The sequence below is a fragment of the Salvelinus fontinalis genome, chromosome 31 (genome assembly GCF_029448725.1).
Source record: "Salvelinus fontinalis isolate EN_2023a chromosome 31, ASM2944872v1, whole genome shotgun sequence".
Taxonomy (NCBI): domain Eukaryota; kingdom Metazoa; phylum Chordata; class Actinopteri; order Salmoniformes; family Salmonidae; genus Salvelinus; species Salvelinus fontinalis.
In genome coordinates, this window is record NC_074695.1 from 35,382,111 (window position 1) to 35,405,732 (window position 23,622).

A 23,622-nucleotide genomic window follows, 5' to 3' on the forward strand; every position below is an offset into this window, starting at 1 on the left:
ATCTCTCACACACACACAAAAGCTGCAACCATAGCAGTCCTCCTGGGACGCAAGAACGGTTGCCACATCGCCACGGTAACGCAAGACAAATGAAATTGTGTGACTCCACCTTCAGCCTGTTTGCTTTGTTATCAAAACAAATAAACAACCATTGGGAAAATAAAAGCCAACAAACTTCTGTCTCTTGTTTCTTTTCTGAGGGCCTCGTCGAGTGAGGGCCTCGTCGAGGGATGTCAGGCCCATGTAGTGTGTGTGATAAGACAGGGAGTAAAGAAAGAGAGGGAAAAAGAGAGAAAGAGAGAGAAAGCGACAGAGAGGGGGGGAGTAAAGAAAGAAAGAGAGAGAGAGAGAGAGAGAGAGAGAGAGAGAGAGAGAGAGAGAGAGAGAGAGAGAGAGAGAGAGAGAGAGAGAGAGAGAGAGAGAGAGAGAGAGAGAGAGAGAGAGAGAGAGAGAGAGAGAGAGAGAGAGAGAGAGAGAGAGAGAGAGAGAGAGAGAGAGAGGAGACAGAGAAGAGACAGAGAGAGGAGACAGAGAGAGAGAGGAGACAGAGAGAGTAAGAGAGGAGACAGATAGAGAGGAGACAGAGAGGAGACAGAGAGAGTAAGAGAGGAGAACGAGAGGGCCACATGCAAACCTGTTTAGGTTCACAGACCCAGTATTTATTTAACCAAAAGGGTAACATTTTATTGTACTAGAGGAGGATATATTTGTCTGCAGGGACAGAAAGAAAGGAGTCCTTCACCCTCTCCACAGACACTGTGCACCCGAAGCTGTAGAAAATCCCTCCGTTGACAAACTTTCCTCCGTACATCAGTATCTAAACACAGTGATACGTCTAGCCCAATAGCACAAGTCACTCACTTTAGCTCAGCAAACATTGTGGCGAAATTCTAGATTTTTTGTTATTGTGTCCCAATAGTCTGTGAATGTTGCTGAAAACTGCAAACATTCTTTCATTATTAATGAATATAAGTGATAACTATTGGCTATGTAAACTGTATTTAATCCTTTAAAAAGTTAAACAGTGTAATCTAGATAGAAGTACACCTGTGGAATACAGAGGTAACACTGACTAAACATCAAACATTTATCCCCAAAAATAATTTAACCCAGTCACATTTTATCACTTCAATCACTTCAATCACTTTTGGCCATTTCTGAAAATACTCTTTGTTCTTGAAATACACAGGTCTTACATAGTCTAACATATACATTAAGAATCTTTATAACAACTTGAAAACAAAAACACACGCACCCTCCCCCCTCCCATCACTACACATGCGTGCCTCACACTGACAGCCACCAGTACCAGACCTGTGTACCTCAATGTATCTTTACCCCCAGTGTCTGTGAGAGAGTGTTGTGTGTGAGAGAGAAAGAGAGAGAGTGTCTTACCTGGCAGGAGACCGCCCTCTGTGTTATGTCTCACCTCTCCCTCCTGCTCTGGAAGAATTCTCTCCACAAAGCAAGGCATTTTCCCTCCTTCTCCTCAACCGGCTCAATGCCTGCATGGGCTGTACTCTCTCACTCCCCTCTCTCTTTCTCTATCTTCCTCTCTCACACTCTCTCTGTCTCTCTCTCGCTCTCATTCCCCTCTCCACCTTCCCCTCCCCCCCTCCCCCTCCCTCCCTCAGCACAGATGTCAAGGCTGTGCGAGTTTACCCACTTAACCAGTAGGGGTCCTTCACCACCCTCTCCACCCCACAGTTACAGTGGGAAAAGCAGGCCCAGGGAGGAGAGAGGAGCCACTTAACCAGCGTCATCTTGTCACTGCTTACAATGAGAGCCTGTGCCGTGCAGAGTATGTGTGTTCGTGTGCATGTGTGTGTGTGTGGCAGGTGGGTAGTGGGTGGTGAACTCATGGCCTGCTCCCTGGCCCTGTTCAGCCCTATTTGGCCCGGCTCAGTCCTGGCGCAGCCCCCATAGTGTGGTGTGAGTGTGTGTCTGTGTGTGTGTGTGTGTGTGTGTGTGTGTGTGTGGTGGCACAGATTGAGTTACACTGTATCAGTGAGAGCCAACAGCCGGAGGAGGGAGGAAGCAGGCAGGCGCGCACACACAGAAACACACACTCACAGCGACTACTGCTGCTACGGCTGTTGTTGATACTGATCACATGTGCCACACACACACACAAACACACACACATGCACGCACACACGTGCACACACACACACACACACACCCTCTCCCCTACAGTGAAAGTGGACGCCTATCAGGTCTCACGTTTCAGGTCTCAATCCATTTTTTGTCCCCGGGAGATTGATTTAGGGAAAAAACTGAAAAGAAAAACACCCTTCATTGACACAGGCACGCTAAATCTGAAAGCTCTCTGTAATTCTACAGTGGGGAATTTCTAGTTTCTCTCTTACTTGTGGGGCACTTTTAGCGCTGGGAGAATATTAGCTGGCCCACTAGAGAATGCCAAATCCCCAGTACTCACTCATTACAATGAGGGATGCTGTTGCTTTGCTACAGAAAAGCAAGAGACAAAGTAAACTACAAGACAGTCAAAGTCTGGAATTAACAATCTTAGGCCCAAATTAAAGCGATAGTTCACAAAATGATCTTTTGGTATTTTGTTAATTAGTCCACTGTTAATAAAACCCCAAACATGGTACATGTCAGCAGTCAAGTTTTCAAGAAACAGCAAAAACTGTGATGATGATACTTTTTTGGGAACTATCCCTTCAACACCAAGCACTAGACTAAAACAACTGGCCATTAACATAAGTCTAAAACGAAAAAGGTAAGTTAAACACGCTACTGTTAATCGGTGTGCTTGGAATTTAACCATAAACAAGGCACTTAATGATATGATATGAGGCGAACAATGTCCTATAGGAGTGCCAGGCAGTTTATATCTTTAGTGTGATTTCAGCCCAATTCTCATTAAGAAAGGTTAGGGACGTTGCTGACAACAACAGAATCTGATCCGTCAAGTTTATATGAAATATTGCTCAACTATTTTTACGAGCGTGTATTGAGGCAATACAAAGGTCTCAATTAAGCTCATCCGTCATTCAAATAATGGGGGGGGGGGGGGGGGTTATCAGCCAAAGCCTTATGATGCAGACGTCTTTTCTTTTATTGCTCAGGTGGAACAGGATAAGATTATCTGTTGTTAAGATACGATATCCTGGACGACGTACGGTTGGCATTGTTTAAACAGAGGGTGTATCGCCCTTTATTTGACTCAAACAAACGCTTTTAATGACACAAAAATGGAAGGTAAGCACATTTGACAGACAAGCTTGCGCACCGCCCTTTCAGGGAGTCTCAAATACGTTGACAATGAGCAATTAGAGAAATAGGATGTTAAATAATGGGATACGGATGTTAAACTAAGAGATCGAAGGTCGAGACACTTTTGTGGATAAGGTAATGAGGTAATATAGGAGAGAATTTGGTTTGGCACTTTGAAAAGAAAAGCTGTACTTTCAGTAGGCTATCGATCCTTATTGTACATTCAGTAGGCTATCGATCCTTATTGTACATTCAGTAGGCTATCGATCCTTATTGTACATTCAGTAGGCTATCGATCCTTATTGTACATTCAGTAGGCTATCGATCCTTATTGTACTTTCAGTAGGCTATCGATTCATATTGTACACTCAGTAGGCTATCGATCCTTATTGTACTTTCAGTAGACTATCGATCCTTATTGTACTTTCAGTAGGCTATCGATCCTTATTGTACTTTCAGTAGGCTATCAGTACTTATTGTAAACTCAGTAGGCTATCGATCCTTATTGTACTTTCAGTAGGCTATCGATCCGTATTGTACTTTCAGTAGGCTATCGTTCCTTATTGTACATTCAGTAGGCTATCGATCCTTATTGCACATTCAGTTGGCTATCGATCCTTTTTGTACACTCAGTAGGCTATCGATCCTTATTGTACTTTCAGTAGTCTATCGATCCTTATTGTACTTTCAGTAGGCTATCGATCCTTATTGTACATTCAGTAGGCTATCGATCCTTATTGTACATTCAGTAGACTATCGAACCTTATTGTACATTCAGTAGGCTATCGATCCTTATTGTACTTTCAGTAGGCTATCGATCCTTATCGTACTTTCAGGAGACTATCGATCCTTATCATTGTTAGCGTTTGAATACCGGTTGCATCACACAAGTAAGTAGCAACCCTCCTGCTTAAATAGAGAAAGCAACAACAACCAAACAACAATGTTTTCAAAGAAATAAAATGACACCATAGTCATCTCATGATTCTCCCTGTAACAAGTGAACAGAGTGAAAAGGCACCTAAAACATACCTTCCATAGACTACAATGAAGTCACTCCACACCCACTCCTTTCCCTTGCCACCCCCTCCCTGGCTGCTCTGTCTTCAATAATAAAAAACCCTGTTTGACTCTCTGTGTTTTACCGTTGTCTTTCCCTTTTAATAAACAGACACCTCTCCTGTCATTATGCAAGGATGGTTGCATTCCCCTTAAATGTCTCTTTTGACAACTGATCTGTAAATACAGCCAGATCTGCAACTTCCCCTTTTCTCCCCCTCTCTCTCTTTCTCCTATGCTCTGTCTCTCCCTTGCCTCCCTCCTGCCAGCAACCCGGACCCGACAGCCACACACAAACACAGACACACACAATGCCCCCACCTCAGTGAAGCTTTATCTGACACCCTCCCACCCCCCTGGCCCCCACCCCACCAAAACACACACACACACCCCCTCACCAACTCCATTCCCCCTGCCACTATAAAAATACAAATATGCCATAACTCAGGCTGCACTGCCACGCAGCCTCCATCTTGCCCTGTACCGGGGGTTGAGAGGGGGGGGGGGGCTCTCAGGAAGGTCACCAACAAATGGTTTTCCGATTCACTGCCCATGAAATAATTTTGTGTATTAAAACCTGAATCTGCACTTTCTGGCCTGAAAGCTTTTCTAATTATTCCCGTGTCCTTGGGACAGACACAGATCCTTCACACGCGGGAGGGGAAACAAGCTATGGACCGACCACTACAGCCACAAACATCCCCCCTCTCCCTCCGTCTCTCCATTCGCCCCCTCCCTCCGTCTCTCCTCTGCTCTCCTCTCCCCGCTTTACAGCTATCCCCCCAATCTGTTTTCAAAGCGTGTCTGTCCTTTATTAAATTGTTTTCTTTTCCACATTATCAGTTGCCATGGAGACCTCATCTCTCGGATTATTTGAATTTCATTATATCTATTGATTTGGGAGCATTTCATCTTTTTTATTGTTTTTCTGTCAATTTTCGAAACGAATAACCATCTAATTTGCGTCAGCGCTGATTACGTTCGTCCCTCAATAGAGGTCGGCAGCTGCGCCGGGGAAACAAATCAATGAAAAAACATCATAAAACTCGAAAGTACAATCAACCAGGATATGGGTGACATTCCGTGGTTGCTGAAACGAAGTCATCAAAAAATATATACTTTTTTCCCTCTGCCTCTGCATGTGTGAGTGTGCTGAGGAGGACACATACAATGCCTTCAGAACGTATTCTTACCCCTTGACTTATTCTACATTTTGTTCAGTTACAGCCTGAATTCAAAATGGATTCAATTGTTGTTGTTTTCTCACCCATCTACACACAATACTCCAAAGTGAAAACATATTTTTTGCAATTAGATTTTTTTTAATACAAAAATGTTCAATTTATATAAGTATTCACACCCCTGACTCAATACTTTGTAGAAGCACCTTTGGCAGCGATTACAGCTGTGAGTCTTTCTAGGTAAGTCTCGAACAGCTTTCCACACCTGGATTGTGCAACATTTGCCCATTATTATTTTCAAAATTCTTCAAGCTCTGTCAAATTGGTTGTTGATCATTGACAACCATTTTCAGGTTTTGCCATAGATTTTGAAGTATATTTAAGTCAAAACTATAACTTGGCCACTCAGGAACATTCACTGTCTTCTTAGTAAGCAACTCCAGTGTAGATTTGGCCTTGTGTTTTAGGTTATTGTCCTGCTGAAAGGTGAATTAATCTCCCAGTGTCTGGCGGAAAGCAGACTGAACCAGGTTTTCCTCTAGGATTTTGCCTGTGCTTAGCTCTATTCCATTTATTTTTATCCTGAAAAACTCCCCAGTCCTTAACGATTACAAGCATACCTATAACATGATGCAGCCACCACAATGCTTGAAAATATGGAGAGTGGTACTCAGTAATGTTTTGTATTTGCCCCAAGCATAACACTTTGTATAAATTAAGTTAATTGCTTTAACACATTTGTTTAAGTTTTACTTAAGTGCCTTGTTACAAACAGGATGCATGTTTTTGGCCTCCTTCTTTTCACTCCGTCAATTAGGTTGGTATTGTGGAGTAACTACAATGTTGTTGATCCATCTTAAGTTTTCTCCTATCACAGCCATTAAACTCTGTTTTAAAGTCACCATTGGCCTCATGGTGAAAACCCTGAGCTGTTTCCTTCCTCTCCGGCAACTGAGTTAGGAAGGACGCCTGTATCTTGTAGCGACTGGGTGTATTGATACACCATCCAAAGTGTAATTAATAACTTCACCATGCTCAAAGGGATATTTAATGTCTGCTTTTTTTACCCATCTACCAATAGGTGTCCTTATTTGCGAGCCGTTGGAAAACACTCATGGTGTGTGGTTGAATCTGTCTTTGAAATTCACTGCTCGACTGAGGGACCTTACAGATAATTGTATGTGTGGGGTACAGAGATGAGGTAGTCACAAAAAAATCATGTTAAACACTATTATTGCAAACAGACTGTGTCCTTGCAACTTGTTATGTGACTTGTTAAGCAAATGTTTACTCCTGAACTTTTTTAGGTTTGCCTTAACAAAGGGGTTGACTACTTATTGACTCAATACATTTCAGCTTTTCATTGTTAATTCATTTGGAAAAACATAATTCCACTTTGACATTATTGGGTATTGTCTTTAGGGCAGTGACAAAAAAATCTCAATTCAATGAATAAAAAAATTCAGGCTGTAACCCACCAAAATGTGGAAAAAGTCAAGGGGTATGAATACTTTCTGAAGGCACTATATGTGTCTGGGCAGACATTTTACAATATATTTCAGGAGATAATAAAGTAAAGCAAATCTCCATACTAATACCCCCCCGCCACCCGTAACCTGACCAAAACAAAAAAAAATGCTTACTTTGTGCTTAAATAATTTATGCAATTTTAGCATTTATATATAAATGTTTTAATAAGCTGCTCGGAGCAAAGTGGCCATTAACAAAACACACAGCTGTCCAATGGGCTAAGCTCGGCAGATCAATTGCTCTCTTTTATGACATGATAAAATGCTTTTAAAGCAATTTACACAAATATGGAAAAAAATGGCTTTGTGTGCTTCATTTATTCATAAGGACGGGTATAAAAAAATAATAAAAATGTCTTACAAAAGCCAGACAGGGGAAGATGGTCCCGGTCCTAACTGGAACGGACTTGCTGCCCTCTCTACAAGGACATAAAGTTTCATTAACGATGCACACAGTCAAAGGCAATTTAGCAAACACAGTGTGCAAAAGAAAACATCAGCATATTGCACAGTGCTCGTGTATTAGGAGGACCTTGCTTGTTGTTTCTCAATTTGTATTCCTTTTGGGGAGGGGGGGGTGGAGGCAGGGGACTTTACCCTCCCCTTGTCCAGTGTCACCCTGACTTGTACCAAGGTAAGTGGAGGTTTAGCGGCAGGAAGTATGGCTTCTGAAGGGGCCTACAAAGGTCTTTCTATACATATGTCACAGACACTGTTGTGAGGGCCCTTATGGACATTGAGGAGGACGAAGGTGGAGCTATTTGGATTAGAAGAGAGAGACATGGTCCCTCACCAAAAGAGACAACATCAATTAAAAACATTTTTTTTCTTCTCTGTCTTCATAATATGGCTGCCCTACAAGACCTGTCACCCTATGAGAGTAACTTCCACACTTCAAATGTTTATACTAAATATGTCCACCGTTTCAATGGGTTTGTTGCACACTCGCACATACGCGTTAACACACAGACAGGGAAGAACTGGTCATAGAGCAATTCTAGTGAATGCCAGATGGGCTGGTACATTTTTAGCCCTGCCTAAATTGAGGGTTTTGCGCAAAAGGGGCCTTCAGGTAAAAAATGGGCCGGTGTGTCAGAAATGCCCTGGCCGATTTCTGGTCCCAGTTCATCCCTGCACACAGACACCCACACCCTGCACTCATCTCCAATTATGCACAGTAGCATAAGGGGAGGCTGAGTTGGTTGGAAGGCTAATCTCATTTCAAAGCATTTTCACTTCATGTGCCGGCAGACAGACAGACAGTGTGCCTCGCCTGGACCCCTCTCCTCTCCTCTCTCCCAATGCAGGGCTGCCACTAGCACTGAGGGCCCTGTGTTTGGTACACATGTCAACATTTGACAAAGCATTACTTTCCCACCACAATATTCCGCTACTTGGGCCTCCGAAATGAGGGCGCTAACAAATTAGCCTTTTATGTTTATTTGTGTGTGGGTGTGTCGGAAAGGGGGGGGTGGGGTTGGGGGCAGCTCATTTTCCAGGCGTCGTATAACCGAACCGAGAGCAGATAGATTGAACGTTTCGGAGTCACGATTCTTCTCCTGATTGCCCTGGCTGTCTATTGTGCAAAACACGGCCCTCCCTCCCTCCCTCGGCCAAAGACAGAAACATGGTAGACTGGATAAACACTATTTTATGCAGTAGACTAGATGAATCGCAAGACAGTAATTACAGTGTTTCTCTCTGTCTCCCGGCAAAACGGTACTGTACAGGCTCACCTCCTTGACACCACACTGCAGAGCCATGTACTGTAAAATTGCAGGTGTGTAACATGTTTGTCGATGCTTCCCCTAAGCCGATAAATATAAATATTACCACCAGATGACAGACAAACAGGGTTTATGTGTTTATCATTTGAAGCTAAAATAAGACTAATACGATAGGATGGTATGTATCGTGTGATGCAAAACATTGCATGGCGGCTTTGAATAAAAGTTGGGAACTTTTTTTGCTATGCTTGCAGTTTGTCCTCCCCCCTCATCAATGTGGCAAACATAACAGGCTTCTGTCCCAAACTAAACATTCCCACACTATAGCCTGCGTTTGGCTAGATCTCTAATAGCAATACGCTCACACTGCACTGATCAGGGCCCAACACTTCCTGCTTGAAAAGGCACTGTTTGCTTTAGTTTGGGCATTTGGACTTGGCTTTTGAACTCAGCCAGACCTTTGTATTTATATTGTACTTATTATGGATCCCCAAGGCAGCAGCTTTAACAAAAGATTTCACAATACATTTAAGAGTTTCATATAAATAATACATGTTAATATGCCATATGCAGTATATGACAATATAATGTCACACAAGTACATATTAGCATATTATTTGCAATTTCATTTGAAATGAAGAGCATTCTAACATCCATTGTTGTGAAAGGTGCTGAGGTTGGTCTCCGAGACTAATGTCTCTGAAAATGGGGTCATCAGGACAGGACATTATAGACTGGGGTAGATGTCCAGTGGGGCCTATTTCTTAACCCCTCACTTGCCTGTCTGTCAATCTATGCACCAGCTAATTACAATGATGAGAGTCAATTATCCACTGAAACACACACACACACAAAAAAAGTGAACCATCATCCGGCCGATCTGTCCCCCAGATGTACTGGGCAGTAAACCATGATGCTGTCAATGTCCAAGGCTTTAAAAAGCACAATTAAGGGAGGGACACTGCTTGAATAATGCATCATTATTGACCCTTGTTTGAATTCCTCTGAAAGGTACATTAAGATATAGAAACGTGGAAGGAAAGCTGGGGGAAAAAGAGCGTCTCTCTCTCTCTTCATGCTTCCCTAATGCACTCTCCTGCTGTACTCTGACTTCCTGTGGACCCCTAATGTGCCCGCTCGCCGGCTGATGAAGACTGCAGTTAATGAGGCCCCTGTTTCTGAAATGAAGTATCTCTGAAACCATCAACAAGCATTACTATCAAGCTCCTGCCCCCTGATCTCATAACCCTCCCCTCCAATACACACACACCACCGACCCGAGCCCCCCTCCCACACCTCTCAGTGCCACCATGGGTTCAGGCAGCTGGGCTAGACAGGGGGTTGGGATGGTGTGGAGAGGAAAGGAGAGAGGGAGGAGATTTGAGGGTTAACTGTCCCTTAGGGGGCTATCACTGCACTGGGCAGCCATCACTGCTGGTGTCCCCGACTCACAATTGACAACCAGGCCCTGACAGATTAGCATCCAGTCAAGACAAATCCATTCCTGGGCAACAATTAAAATAATCACTTTTGTGAATTTGGGGTTTTGTGTGAAAGGGTGGGGGTGGGGCAGTTGGTGGATATAGGGAGAGGAGCGCTTTTGAATGAAAATAAAATATTTGTGTTTGCATACTACCGTGGCTGAAACCTGGGAGGATTGAGCACATTCTGGATGTTTAATCACTTGCTCTTGAGGTGAATTGGGAATATTTCAGGGCTTCTATGTCAGCATGCATTTTTAACATTTCATTAGGTTCATGTAGAGAAATGGGGAAGTAAGTTTATTAACAGTTAGAAACTCTGAAAGAAGCAAACAGACAAAACTTCATGTTATCTGAAGGAGGACGATCATCCTGTTAGTAATTTTCTGAAGAAAAAACCCTATTTCATTACAATGCCTGAAATATTAAGCATTTCAGAGGGGGGTGGTCCCTACTGAATGATATTCCGCAGTATGGATAGAGGGCACTGGAATAATTAGGCAAGTTCTGCAACATCCCGAATGCCAAGGACAGGTGGATTAAAGTATTAAAACAATCGCATTTCAGTCTTGAAATAGTCCTGCACACGACTCAGCATCATGCGCTGAGTCCTGTTCAAGTTCAGCTGCCAGCCCCATAAAAATCCCAGAATCCCATTAGCTATTACGTATTTGCATCTCAGAAGACCTAATCTGCATCCCAAATTGCACCCTATTCCCAATATAGTGCACTACTTTTGACCAGGGACCTTTTTTACTTTGGCTCTGATCAAAAGTAGTGCACTATGTAGGGAATAGGGTGCACTTTGGAAGGCAGTCTTACTGAAACGTGAGCAGATTTCACCGATGATTACCCTGTGTGTTCAATACAACAATACATGATAAAACAATACATGATTGAAAGGTAGTCTTCCAAAATCGTACAGCCCGCAAGGGCACATTTTTGCATCCTGTTGGTTTTCAAACACTGGCATTTCATGTCGGAATACGCGATCACAATCAATCGTCTCTCCTTCCAAAGTAGAAGTTTAACAGTTGTCCACTGATTAGCAGGCTGTGAATCGGGCTTCAAGCAAGGGGGAGAGGGAAATTGCAAACGTCACGGGTTAAGACAAAGTTCATCCCTGATTCTATTTACAGAGGAGAATTAATAAGAGCTAAAGGTGACAATGGTGCTAGCACACTCAAACATTAAGGCTGAGTGATTTTTTTATTGAATCAAAGGGACAAGTCTGTACCCAGGCATTGCAATCAAAAGAGACTGTTTCCTGTATCTTTTCCAATGCTTTGAAAAAAAAAAAAAATCTAAGGTCACATCAAGCAATGGACTGCTCTTTCTCGCTATCCATATAACTGCCTAAATACCCAAGTATATTACATTTATATGTCAGTAATTTAGCAGATGCTTTTACTCAGAGCGACTTACACTAGTGCATTTTCATACTGGTCCCCCAATATTCCAATATCTGTGTTTAGAACGGAGTACAGAATCCTGACAGCACCGATCTACTTTTAAGTGAAGATGTGGAGAGGAAGGTTAAGAGAACTCGTTAAATTATTTTAAAAATTCCATTAGTGAGCTCTTTGCTAACGTGGGATTTTATCGGAGAACCACTTTCTTTAGAGCAACCAGACTTATTTCATCAGCGTAGGCTGCAAATGGACAGCTCTCTAAACTTAAGCACCCATTTAGATGGCTAAGAGGACAGGAAATCCTGGAAAAGGACAAAAGAGACAATAGGTATGAAAATAGAAAACCTATATATTTTTTTTACGGATATTGCCTTTTACTCATATACATATTATCTTTCCACTTTTGTTACTTCATTCTCAAACCACAGAATTTATGATGAAAATACATAACCTACATTATGTTTGTCCCTTGAAACACCATACATTACAGTAACCAAGACATGAATTAGAGAAACAACAACTCTGATTTCTTACAAATGACAATAATGAAGGTGAGCCCTGATGAAATCTAAGCCTCTTAGCTGAACACGTGCCATCTGTGCCCACAATATTGCACCCTGGGAACCTTCCTACTGTCTATCTCTTACTCTCCAAAAGAAGGACGGAGAAATGGACTTTAAGTAGGAATCCCCAGGTCAACGTGCTTTCGCAGTCATGCCTTAACCGTGGAATGTACCCGACACGACTGACAATAAAAAGGAAGCCTCTCTCTCTTGCCGCTCGCCAATAGAGAGAGAGAGGAACCTGTGGCCTTCAGTCTCCCAGCAAAGACGCACTTAACCAACTCTGACAGCTGCCAGCTCCTTGACAATTGGGGTCAGTTAAAGGAGAAGTAGCTCAAGTTTGCAGGGGAGATTTGGCTCCACGAGATGTTCAGGAGCAACTGCCCACCGCAGCATCAAAGGGGATTATGGGGACAAGGCCATCTGTTGCCAGAACCGGCGCAAGCCCTTTTATGTCTCGGCTCGTGTGCACAGAGAGCGAGAGAGAGACAATACCTCAAGACCATGGCTCCATCCCAAATGGCACCCTTTTCCCTATGTAGTGCACTACCTTTAACCAGGCTGGTCAGAAGTAGTGCACTACATAGGGAATAGGGTGCCATTTGGGACAAAAGCAACACCTCCCTAAGTTGTAGAAGTGGGAGTGGAGTGAACCAGGGTTGGGTCAGGACCACGTGTTGGCCTCAGATGAAGGGGTTAAGGACATTACTCGTACTAGGACAAGGTGATGTCATGAATAGGCTGAGTGAGCGTTGAAAATGTGCCCAATGAAATCAAGTGAAAGCCCTGGAAACAAATAGATAATATGGTATTGCACGTGGTATTGCAATACGATGTGCAAGTGACCTCATCTTACGTCATACTGTACTTCCTGGGTCATGTCCCGGGTATTTTGAATACGCTTCAAGATTATTATCATTATCATCAAATTAATGAAAACACGTAATTTAAGATATATAAAATGATATTTCTATTCGTGTATTGATTTTCTCATACCCAATGAATTCAATTGAAATATTTGACACAAAAGAAGTAAGACAAAAAAGTTAGCAAAATCTAATTTGAACTACAGTTGAAGTCGGGAGTTTACATACATTTAGGTTGGAGTCATTAAAAGTCGTTTTTCAACCACTCCGTAAATGTATTGTTAACAAACTATAGTTTTGGCAAGTCGGTTAGGACATCTACTTCGTGCATGACACAAGTACTTTTTAAAACAATTGTTTACAGACAGATAATTTCACTTTTTATTCACTGTATAACAAATCTAGTGGGTCAGAAATGTACATACACTAAGTTGACTGTGCCTTTAAACAGCTTGGAAAATTCCAGAAAAAGATGTTATGGCTTTAGAAGCTTCTGATAGGCTAATTGACATCATTTGAGTCAATTGGAGGTGTACCTGTGGATGTATTTCAGGGCCTACCTTCAAAGTGCCTCTTTGCTTGACATCATGGGAAAATCAAAAGAAATCAGCCAAGACCTCAGAAAAACAATTGTAGACTTCCACAAGTCTGGTTCATCCTTGGGAGCAATTTCCAAACGCCTGAAGGTACCACACTCATCTGAACAAACAATAGTACGCAAGTATAAACACCATGGGACCACGCAGCCGTCATACTGCTCAGGAAGGAGATACGTTCTGTCTCCTAGAGATTAACGTACTTTGGTGCGAAAAGTGCAAACCAATCCCAGAACAACAGCAAAGGACCATGTGAAGATGCTGAAGGAAACAGGTACAAAAGTATCTATATCCACAGTAAAACAAGTCCTATATCGACATAACCTGAAAGGCTGCTAAGCAAGGAAGAAGCCACTGCTCCAGCCACCGCCATAAAAAAGCCAGACTACCGTTTGCAACTGCACATGGGGACAAAGATCATACTTTTTGGAGAAATGTCCTCTGGTCTGATGAAACAAAAATAGAACTGTTTGGCCATAATGACCATCATTATGTTTGGAGGAAAAAGGGGGAGGCTTGCAAGCCAAAGAACACCATCCCAACCGTGAAGCACGGGGCTGGCAGCATCATGTTGTGGGGGTGCTTTGTTGCAGGAGGGACTGGTGCACTTCACAAAATAGATGGCATCATGAGGGAGGAAAATTATGTGGATATATTGAAGCAATATCTCAAGACATCAGTTAGGAAGTTAAAGCTTGGTTGCAAATGGGTCTTCCGAATGGACAATGACCCCAAGCATACTTTCAAAGTGGTGTCAAAATGGCTTAAAGACAACAAAATCAAGCTATTGGAGTGGCCATCACAAAGCCCTGACCTCAATCCCATAGAAAAGTTGTGAGCACAACGTATTGTGGGAAGCTTGTGGAAGGCTACCCGAAACGTTTGACCCAAGTCAAACAATTTAGTCGGAAGTTTACATACACCTTAGCCAAATACATTTAAACTCAGTTTTTCATAATTTCTGACATTTAATCCTAGTAAAACTTCCCTGTCTTATGTCAGTTAGGATCACCACTTTATTTTAAGAATGTGAAATGTCAAAATAATAATAGAGAGAATGATTTATTTCAGCTTTTATTTCTTTCATCACATTCCCAGTGGGTCAGAAGTTTACATACACTCAATTAGTATTTGGTAGCATTGCCTTTAAAATTGTTTAACTTGGGCAAAACGTTTCGGGTAGCCTTCCACAACCTTCCCACAATAAGTTGGGTGAATTTTGGCCCATTCCTCCTGACAGAGCTGGTGTAACTGAGTCAAGTTTGTAGGCCTCCTTGCTCGTACACGCTTTTTCAGTTCTGCCCACACATTTTCTATAGGATTGAGGTCAAGGCTTTGTGATGGCCACTCCAATACCTTGACTTTGTTGTTCTTAAGCCGTCTTGGCTGATTTCTTTTGATTTTCCCATGATGTCAAACAAAGAGGCACTGAGTTTGAAGGTAGGCCTTGAAATACATCCACAGGTACACCTCCAATTGACTCAAATGATGTCAAGTAGAAGCTTCTAAAGCCATGACATAATTTTCTGGAATTTTCCAAGCTGTTTAAAGGCACAGTCAACTCAGTGTATGTAAACTTCTGACCCACTGGAATTGAGATACAGTGAATTTTAAGTGAAATAATCTGTCTGTAAACAATTGTTGGAAAAATGACTTGTGTCATGCACAAAGTAGATGTCCTAACCGACTTATTAACAAGAAATTTGTGGAGTTGTTGAAAAACGAGTTTTAATGACTCCAACCTAAGTGTATGCAAACTTCCGACTTCAACTGTAAACGACTTTGAGCGTGGTATGATCGTTGGTGCCAAGCGCGGCGGTTCCAGTATCTCCGAAATGGCCGGCCTCTTTGGGCTTTTCACGCACGACATTGTCTAGGGTTTACCAAGAATGGTGCGACAAATAAAAAACATCAAGTCAGCGGCAGTCCTGAGAGTGAAAACAGCTTGTTGATGAGAGAGTTCGAAGGAGAATGGCAAGAATCGTGCAAGCTAACAGCGGGCCACAAACAGGCAAATAATGGCACAGTACAACAGTGGTGTCCAGAATGGCATCTCGGAACTTACAACTAGTCAGTGCCTGCCACGGATGGGCTACTGCAGCAGACAACCACGCCGGGTTCCACTCCTATCAGCTAAAAATAAGAAGAAGCGACTCCAGTGGGCACGCGATCACCAACACTGGACAATTGAGGAGTGGAAAAACATTGTCTGGTCCGACAAATCCCGGTTCCTCTTGAGTCATGCTGATGGCAGAGTCAGGATTTGGTGTGAGCAGCATGAGTCCATGGCCCCATCCTGCCTGGAGTCAACGGTACAGGCTGGTGGCGGTGGAGTAATTGTGTGGGGAATGTCTTCCTGGCACACATTGGGTCCCTTGATATCAACTGAGCAACGTTTGAATGCCACACCTTGTAGAATCCATTCCCCAAAGAATTCAGTCTGTTCTGGAGGCAGAGGGTCCGACCCGTTACTAGATGGGTTTACCTAATAAACTGGCCACTGAGCGTATATATTAAATGACCACATTTTTATGACTTTGATGATGCATTCTTAGCCAACGAGGAATACGGAAGTAAAATTGACGCATCACTTTCATATGGTATATGGACCAGAATGGACTTCGATCTTCCTCTCTCCATTTCTCTCTCCCTCTTTCTCTGGGTTTATTGGCAGACTATGCTAACCATTTTCTTGCATCTAATTTGTTTTGGGTCCTGTTCCTAGTGTCCCCCATAAATGTTTTTCCTCAATAGTCTGCTACCTTTTAGCTCGGCAGCTCAGCACTTGACCCGTCTGCCGTCGCTTATTTCCAGCACTCTAATTGTCCTTTAATCACATATCAACCTGTCACTTAAAGACCCGGAAATTTGCATATTGTATAAAACACATTTTTCTTTACAGCGTGACTGGCTGTGAACGCGGCTTTCTCTCTCTCTCTCTCTCTCGCGCGTCTCTCTCTCAATCTCACTTGAACAGCCATACAAACCAGGATATACCTGATATTCTCAATTCAGGTGGTTTCGACGGTTTTGTTAACAGTATAGGTTGACACTTAACGTTTTAGACTGGGGGCCAGTGACAGAAGCGATTTGGCACACACACCAGTAAGGAGTGAAACTGGAGGTGACAGTGAACATATACGTGTTATAAGTAATCAATTAGGGTTAATAATGTATCACTTTAAATGTAACCTTCATTTGTAGCACTCGGATAACACTATAGCAAATGTCTGCTAAGGGCTGGTTAGCCCTTAGCAGACTGCATTTACATTATCGGCACAAGCCGTGTTATGGATGAGCGGTGGCGAGATGAGGGGGAGGTGGGGGAACCATGTTTTAGGGCCCAAGGAATGTCAGTCCTCTGGAGAGCCCCACTTCTAATTACAGAAAGGGGGGAGAGAAAGCTCTTTGTTCCACCTTTTATTACATGGATTGATAAAACGGGACTCGGGTGGGGCCAGCTTTAGGGGGGAAGGGGTGGAGGGGGGATCCTCTGGGCAGATGAGCCTGGTGGAGAGGGGGAGAAAGGCGCTCAGGCCTTATTTTTAGAGGGCGTTTTAATCCTGTTAGGGGGGCTCCCGGTTGCCCTATGGCATTTCGGCTTCCCAGAGGCTCTTGTGCCTGGAGAGTGGCTCTAGCGGTGCATGTTGGTAGCGGTAGCAGCAGTAACGGTGGGTGGGGAGTCCTAGCAGCACCGGCTGGGCTAGTCTGTAATTAAGTGTCTCTTTAGGGGGTGTGGAGGACCCTGCCGAGACCCTCTACGTCCCAAATGGCACCCTATTCCCCATGTAGTGCACTACTTTTGGTCGGGACCCATAGGGCTCTGGTCAAAAGTAGTGCGCTACGAAGGGAATAGAGTGCCATGTGGGGGAGCAGGCCCTGTGTCACAAACGCCACTTAAAATCTCCAACCCACGAGAGGAAGAAGTGTGACTCTCACCCACTCTGGAAGCCAAGGTGCCCTGTAGTGCTTTTTTATTTAATATCACTCTCACACAGAGCACAGGCAGATTGATGCCGTAGGATATTAGTAGGGTTATTGTATGATATATGTAAGTAGCATATAAACTACAGCAAAATGTAGCAAGCTTTATCAGAGCATGCATCTACTGCTCCTTTGCTACTTGGAAACTCAAAGGAAAGCAGAGCAACCATGGTAGGTAGCCCAAGCGGAAAGTTTGGAGTTGCGAGGCAAGGATGGCACTGAAACAATGATGTGTGTGTGTGTGTGTGTGTGTGTGTGTGTGTGTGTGTGTGTGTGTGTGTGTGTGTGTGTGTGTGTGTGTGTGTGTGTGTGTGCGTGTGTATAAACGACAGAGGTGTTAAGCTGGGATGAATTTGCTTCATTGAAACGTCCATGTTAACCCCACCAAGTGCCTTGCCTCCTTTTCTTCCCCGACAACAAACCAAGACGTTTCAAGACTGTCAAAAGCATTTTCCAGAGAGCTGAGAGGGGTAAAAACAAGAGGAAGATCTGCCATGCGCGCGCACACGCACACACACCCACTCACTTGCGAGGCTGTCAGGTAAATTAGATCTGAAAGCTGACAATTTCTGACCATATTTCCTTGATTATTTCGAACAAATGCACACCAGCCGCTCTCAGGAGATTAAAGTGACATAAAAGTCTTGTGTGGGAGGAGGGAGGGCAGAGAATCCAGGTCACCCCCATTTGTCCCCCTGCCTGACAGCAGCTATATCGCTATCCAATCCAATAAAAGTCCCCCCCTCCTTTTGCTTTAATTAATTTTACAGCTAGCTTGCTTAATTACTTTCAATCAAAATCCTCTTGCCATCACAAAATTAGAAATGGTTCAACTCCATTAGTCTAAATTCTTCATTTACATACACAAAGACTGTCAGCTCTTGCTAAGCAAACGGCCTCCTGCTTGATGAGATTGTTTTTTTTAGTCTCTCTCTCTCCCACTCTCTCTCTTTTTTTTTAAAGGAGAAAAGTAGCATAAAATTATTTGATCCCTTACTTAAGATGTTCCGCATCTAAAAGGAGTTCAGGTGTGCTAATAGGTGCAATGTATCCAAGGTAACAGAGTTTCACTGCCCTCCCCTTTAAAAAAAAAAGAAAAAAGAAAAAAAGAAAAGGCATCTATCTAAGTACATTGTATATTCCATATGTTTATGAAAGATGACCAGAATAGCCAAGCTTGACTGAAGCAAGCCAATAGGTAAATGTCAACGAATGCTAACTAGTTCCTCGGCATGGGATTAGCTATTACTTTACCGGGCAGTAGAAAAGCTGCCGATTACCCAGTGACACATTGTGGCCTATACATCTGGCCCCTCTTTGTGGCTGGGTGTCACTGTGGTGTCACCTCGGCTCAGTGGTAGCGCCAGTGCTCATCAGCTGCTGCTGGGGACACAACGTGATTTTTAATCTTTTTTATGGTAGAGGCCCTGGCCCGCACGATAATTTCAACTCGGAAGGCGGGCGTTCTCCCTCTCCATCACACACACTGCCCAAGGCCTGCACATCATCAAGAATTAAGGACATGCAGATACAGAGATACAGCGTTGTGCTCTGACTGACCATGGACCCACCCCCCAGCCGTTTAACTAGGTCCCGAGACGGTGATGGTAGATTTGAGTGGGGTGTGTGTATGCACTCACTGATGTATTTCACTACTACAAAGAGTACCAACACTTAAACCAATAGCTGGCCCGCCATGCAAAACACTCCCATAGGCCTACACACGCAGTGCTGCTGACCGTTCTCCTATTGAGCTTGTTATGGTTTCCTGTACATATGAATACTGTATATACTGTAGGGCCTGTGTAAAACCACAACAACTCTAATTGGCTTTGATGTGGTCTCCTATTGTCTGCCTAAGGGATAAGATCACCTTACAGTTTCCCCATCTCGTCCTTTGAAAAGTGGAGGGTGAGAAAGGAACACCTTGGAAAACAGAGGAACTTAGATTTGTAGCGTTTCACCCCTTAATGGTACGTGACACTCTCTCAACGCTTAATCGTTGTAAAACAATCCCTGCAAGTGACCACTGGCTGGCTTCTCGTAAAAGGACCCGTTGTCCTGCTCGGCCCAAGTAGAGATACAATACAGGGGTTTACCCCACACCATTTCCATGTCTGCACTAACCACATCCCCTGCCCTTTTTAACCATTCCCCATTAACACTGTTAATTATCCAAATCCATCATTCTTGGGGTAAATGAAGACTGCCTCTTTAATTCAATTTAATAGGATAATTTCCCAACTCACATTCACTTTAGTCCCCCCCCACCACCACCACACACCCACTTTCCACCCCCTATCTCTCCTGGGCTGGGAGTCTGCCATTGGTCGAGGGCGGGCGGGTGAGGATGAGTGGTAGGATTGGCAGTGAGGGGAGGATACACTGTTGCTCTCTCTTGTCTTTGCTATGCTGGTGGCAAGCAGCAGTTCTGGATCCTGTTCTGCTGTACACGCTGCCTGCCTGCCTGCCTGTCTGTCTGCCTGGGCCGCGCACACACACACACACACACACACACGTTCACACTACCAGCCATGCTCACCGGGGCTTGGCTAATCCTGTCACATTGGCCCACGCTAGCCGGCCTGAGGCCTCGAACAGTGGCCCTGTGCACCTCCATACTCCACCACTGCACTCCTTCACCGGCTCCTTTTTTCTCCGTCACTTCCTCGCTCACTTCCCAGGGTCATGGTTGGCAAGTCACGGCATGCGAGGGGAGAGAATGGATGGCTGGACAGTCCACTGGCCTGCTTGTACCTCAGCCAGGCTAGCACAGGCTAATAGCATAGCATAGCCTAAGACACTATTATTGTTTCATCAGAGCTAAAAATGTCCCAGCAACAAATATTTAACTAATTAGTCTGGGTCGGGCCCTTAGACTGGGTCGAGCAACTGGAAAATTGCCCTTTAATTTGAGGAATCTATAAATGTCAAGCTGTACGGTATCAAGAAACCACATTTTTATGTGTGATAATATACTCTCATGAAAATCATTACATAGGCTAAAATTGTCTATGACAAATTGATTGATGTAGGATCAAGTTCGACTGTTTTTCCTTCAATGTAAAATTCTATATATTAGCATAATGTATATTTCTCACAGATGGATAGCAAAGCAACATTTGTTACAACACTAAGTATAAGGTAGTTTGTAGTCTTTATAGTTTAATTCCTTTGATAAAATTTCTGTATGTGTTAACTATTTATATGAGTATAAATATAATAAGTAGAGAAAGAGATACACACACACATAAAGCACAAAGTACTGCGCCAGAACACTGTCCTCTAAATGCTCTTGCGACAGCCCAGAAATTGTTAAATATTGGCTCCCCCTCATCCAATTATTCAGTGTGAGGCTAAATTTGCCCCCATTTCCACAGTATACCCCATCCCCCCATGCCTAAACACACACACATACACACACACACTTCCCTTAAAAATGTCCCAGACACTCATTGTTTAGCCATTTCAGACAGACTCTGGGAGAGTTTCAAATGATTTTAGCCATGATTTAATTTCGTTTGTTAAAGGGTGATGTCAGCACAATGGGAAGCGAGCCTCTAAATCCACTACATTCACCCAAAATGCCAAGATGAGATAATCACGGGTGACGTCTACGAAAACACTTATTATATTTGCCCATCGCCTGGCTGAAGCTGCTAAAACTCATCAGCGTTATTCGCTATTTTTCTCTGGGAACGAGAAGAAGAAAAAAAATCCAAACTTTTTGTCAAAACTGTCATCCCCTTTAAAGGGACAGTGCAACATTGTTATGGATTTAGTGGTGAGCTAGACAAGGAAAGAGAGACAGAGGTTATTGTGTGAATACTGAATACTCATTCAGACAAAGAACTACTTCTGTTCTTACCAAAAGTTCATAAATGTAGTACATGAAATGAAAGACTAAATGATAGTTCATCATGTTTTCTGACAGAAGTTGAAAAGTAGATAGTACACAATTCTGGGCGTAACAAGATACACCCTTTATAAGGGAACAAGTGCAAAGGCTACTAATACATTGCCAGGACTGGTGAATTTCCTTGTCCATGTAAGCTTTACCAAAGTCCCATAAAAGGCTTGAGGCTGACAACTCAGCAGATAAGAAATGGATCAACCTGAGCCTTTCTCATAGCTTAATTTAAATCCGAGCCCTATTTACACTCTGCAAACTGGCAACCCGTGTCGACTATGGAGGAGCATTGAGATATTTAAAACGATTAATGGCATACAGCTTCACCCTGAGCATGTAGGGCTGGATGAATGAAGCAAAGCTGTTTTTCTCCAACTAGACTATAGCTTCTACTTTAAATACAACAGAGCGGGACACAGCCGAGACGCAATAATAATACATCACTCTAAATGTAGTTTACTGTATCATTAGGAAACAGGCAGGCAGACCATCCTAAATAGTGTTGGTACATTGAAACTCTAAAGTCATGATTGTTGGAGTTAACATAGTAAACCCAGCTAGCACAGAATGTTCCCTAAAGGTTCTCCTTCGGTTATTTGAAAAATTACTTCCCCACAATGTTCTGGGAACCAACATTTGTAAGCTTGGAACCACCCCACTGCTTGCAAAAAAACTATTGCTGAGGTGAAGCTATAATCTCTGGTTCAAGTCTCCTCAGACTAAAGCTAAAAGCTAGGTCATTGTTTATCGTTAGCATGAGGCTAGCCCCTGGAGGCAGGAGTCGGGGATATAAAACACAGAGGCCGCTAGTCTCAGACAAGGATATTCTCACCGATCCTACCGCCATCTTGACCCTCTCCGGTTATTAAAGGGCTAATCTGTTCCACGTGTCAATGTTAGCACTTTTAGCCGCCGATTAATAAAACAAGACCCCAGAGTGCTGTGTGTGCTTTTTTACCGCCCCAGGTTGTTTTGCATCAGTTTGTATTTTTAGGTTTCTGTCTTTGTTAATTCAACAGTCCCCCACGGTATTAGCATAAACAGTGTGAAATATTAACTTAGATAAATAATTATTATCTATCCCCTCAATCCCCTGGTGGATGTTAGTTTTTGTGTATTTGTATTTGTTTACTGCTAATACAGAGGCAGATAACTATTTCAGTTGTCAGCAGAGAAAGAACATGCATCTCTATATTTAGTTGCCAGATTTATTTTGCATTCATTCTTGTGATTATTTGGGGGATTGATACTATGGCCTTGTTTGTGTTGTACCCTGACCAGCAATCTAGGGATGCTAACACTCTCAGGCTATGGGGATCACTGATGAGACTATAGTACAGTACTGCCTCTGCATCCTCAAGCATCGTAGAACTCCAGCGAGTGTGTGTTGTATGCTTGAACTAAGTGATGAAATCAAGAAACTTACACCCACTGAAGACCGAAATGGCACAAAAAAAAGAGTTTGAACCACAAGAGGAAGTTTTTACATTACTGCAAACAGAGGTGTGAGATGATTGCATGCCGGGGCAAAACAAAATGAACAACCACCACGGAGGAGAAATATACTGTACCTCCTTCTTACCTTCTTTCAATGTTGACTAAGCTTTACCGACTAGTATAGTCAACATGTGATCTTATACAGTGTGACAAAACATTGTGGGCAGTAAAGCTAGTTGATGAAAACAGAATGATGCAAAGCAACACAGGAGAGGATGGGGGGGACGGACTTAAAGGACGTGATTTATCTGGGCTTGATTGCATGTTAATCGAGGTTACATGTATTAAGTGGAATCTAATTGGAACAGACACTGGCAGTCTGACAGATTGACATGATGCAGATGGATTGAGAGAGAGAGAGAGAGAGAGAGAGAGAGAGAGAGAGAGAGAGAGAGAGAGAGAGAGAGAGAGAGAGAGAGAGAGAGAGAGAGAGAGAGAGAGAGAGAGAGAGAGAGAGAGAGAGAGAGAGAGAGAGATGGAAAGAGAGAGGCAGCAGAGAAGCAGAAGAGTGGCTACATGCCATACACAGAGGTGTGCCACTATGTTAGAGAAAAGAAAAGACAACAAGGCTAGT

The 23,622-nt window shown here is 43.2% G+C and overlaps 1 protein-coding gene across 5 annotated transcripts in view; it reads right to left on the reverse strand.

The window, feature by feature from the left end:
- Positions 1-23,622, reverse strand: part of casz1 (castor zinc finger 1) — a 93,191-nt gene that overhangs the window by 53,836 nt on the left and 15,733 nt on the right. For 4 of the 5 annotated variants that reach the window (XM_055892369.1, XM_055892367.1, XM_055892368.1 and 1 more), the window contains exon 1: positions 1,396-1,551. The exons of the other annotated variant lie outside the window; for it this stretch is intronic. In XM_055892369.1, the coding sequence (XP_055748344.1) occupies positions 1,396-1,474 (79 nt within the window). In that variant the 5' untranslated portion in view covers positions 1,475-1,551. Of the gene's footprint in view, positions 1-1,395; positions 1,552-23,622 lie in introns of those variants that run through there. 5 annotated transcript variants of the gene reach the window in all.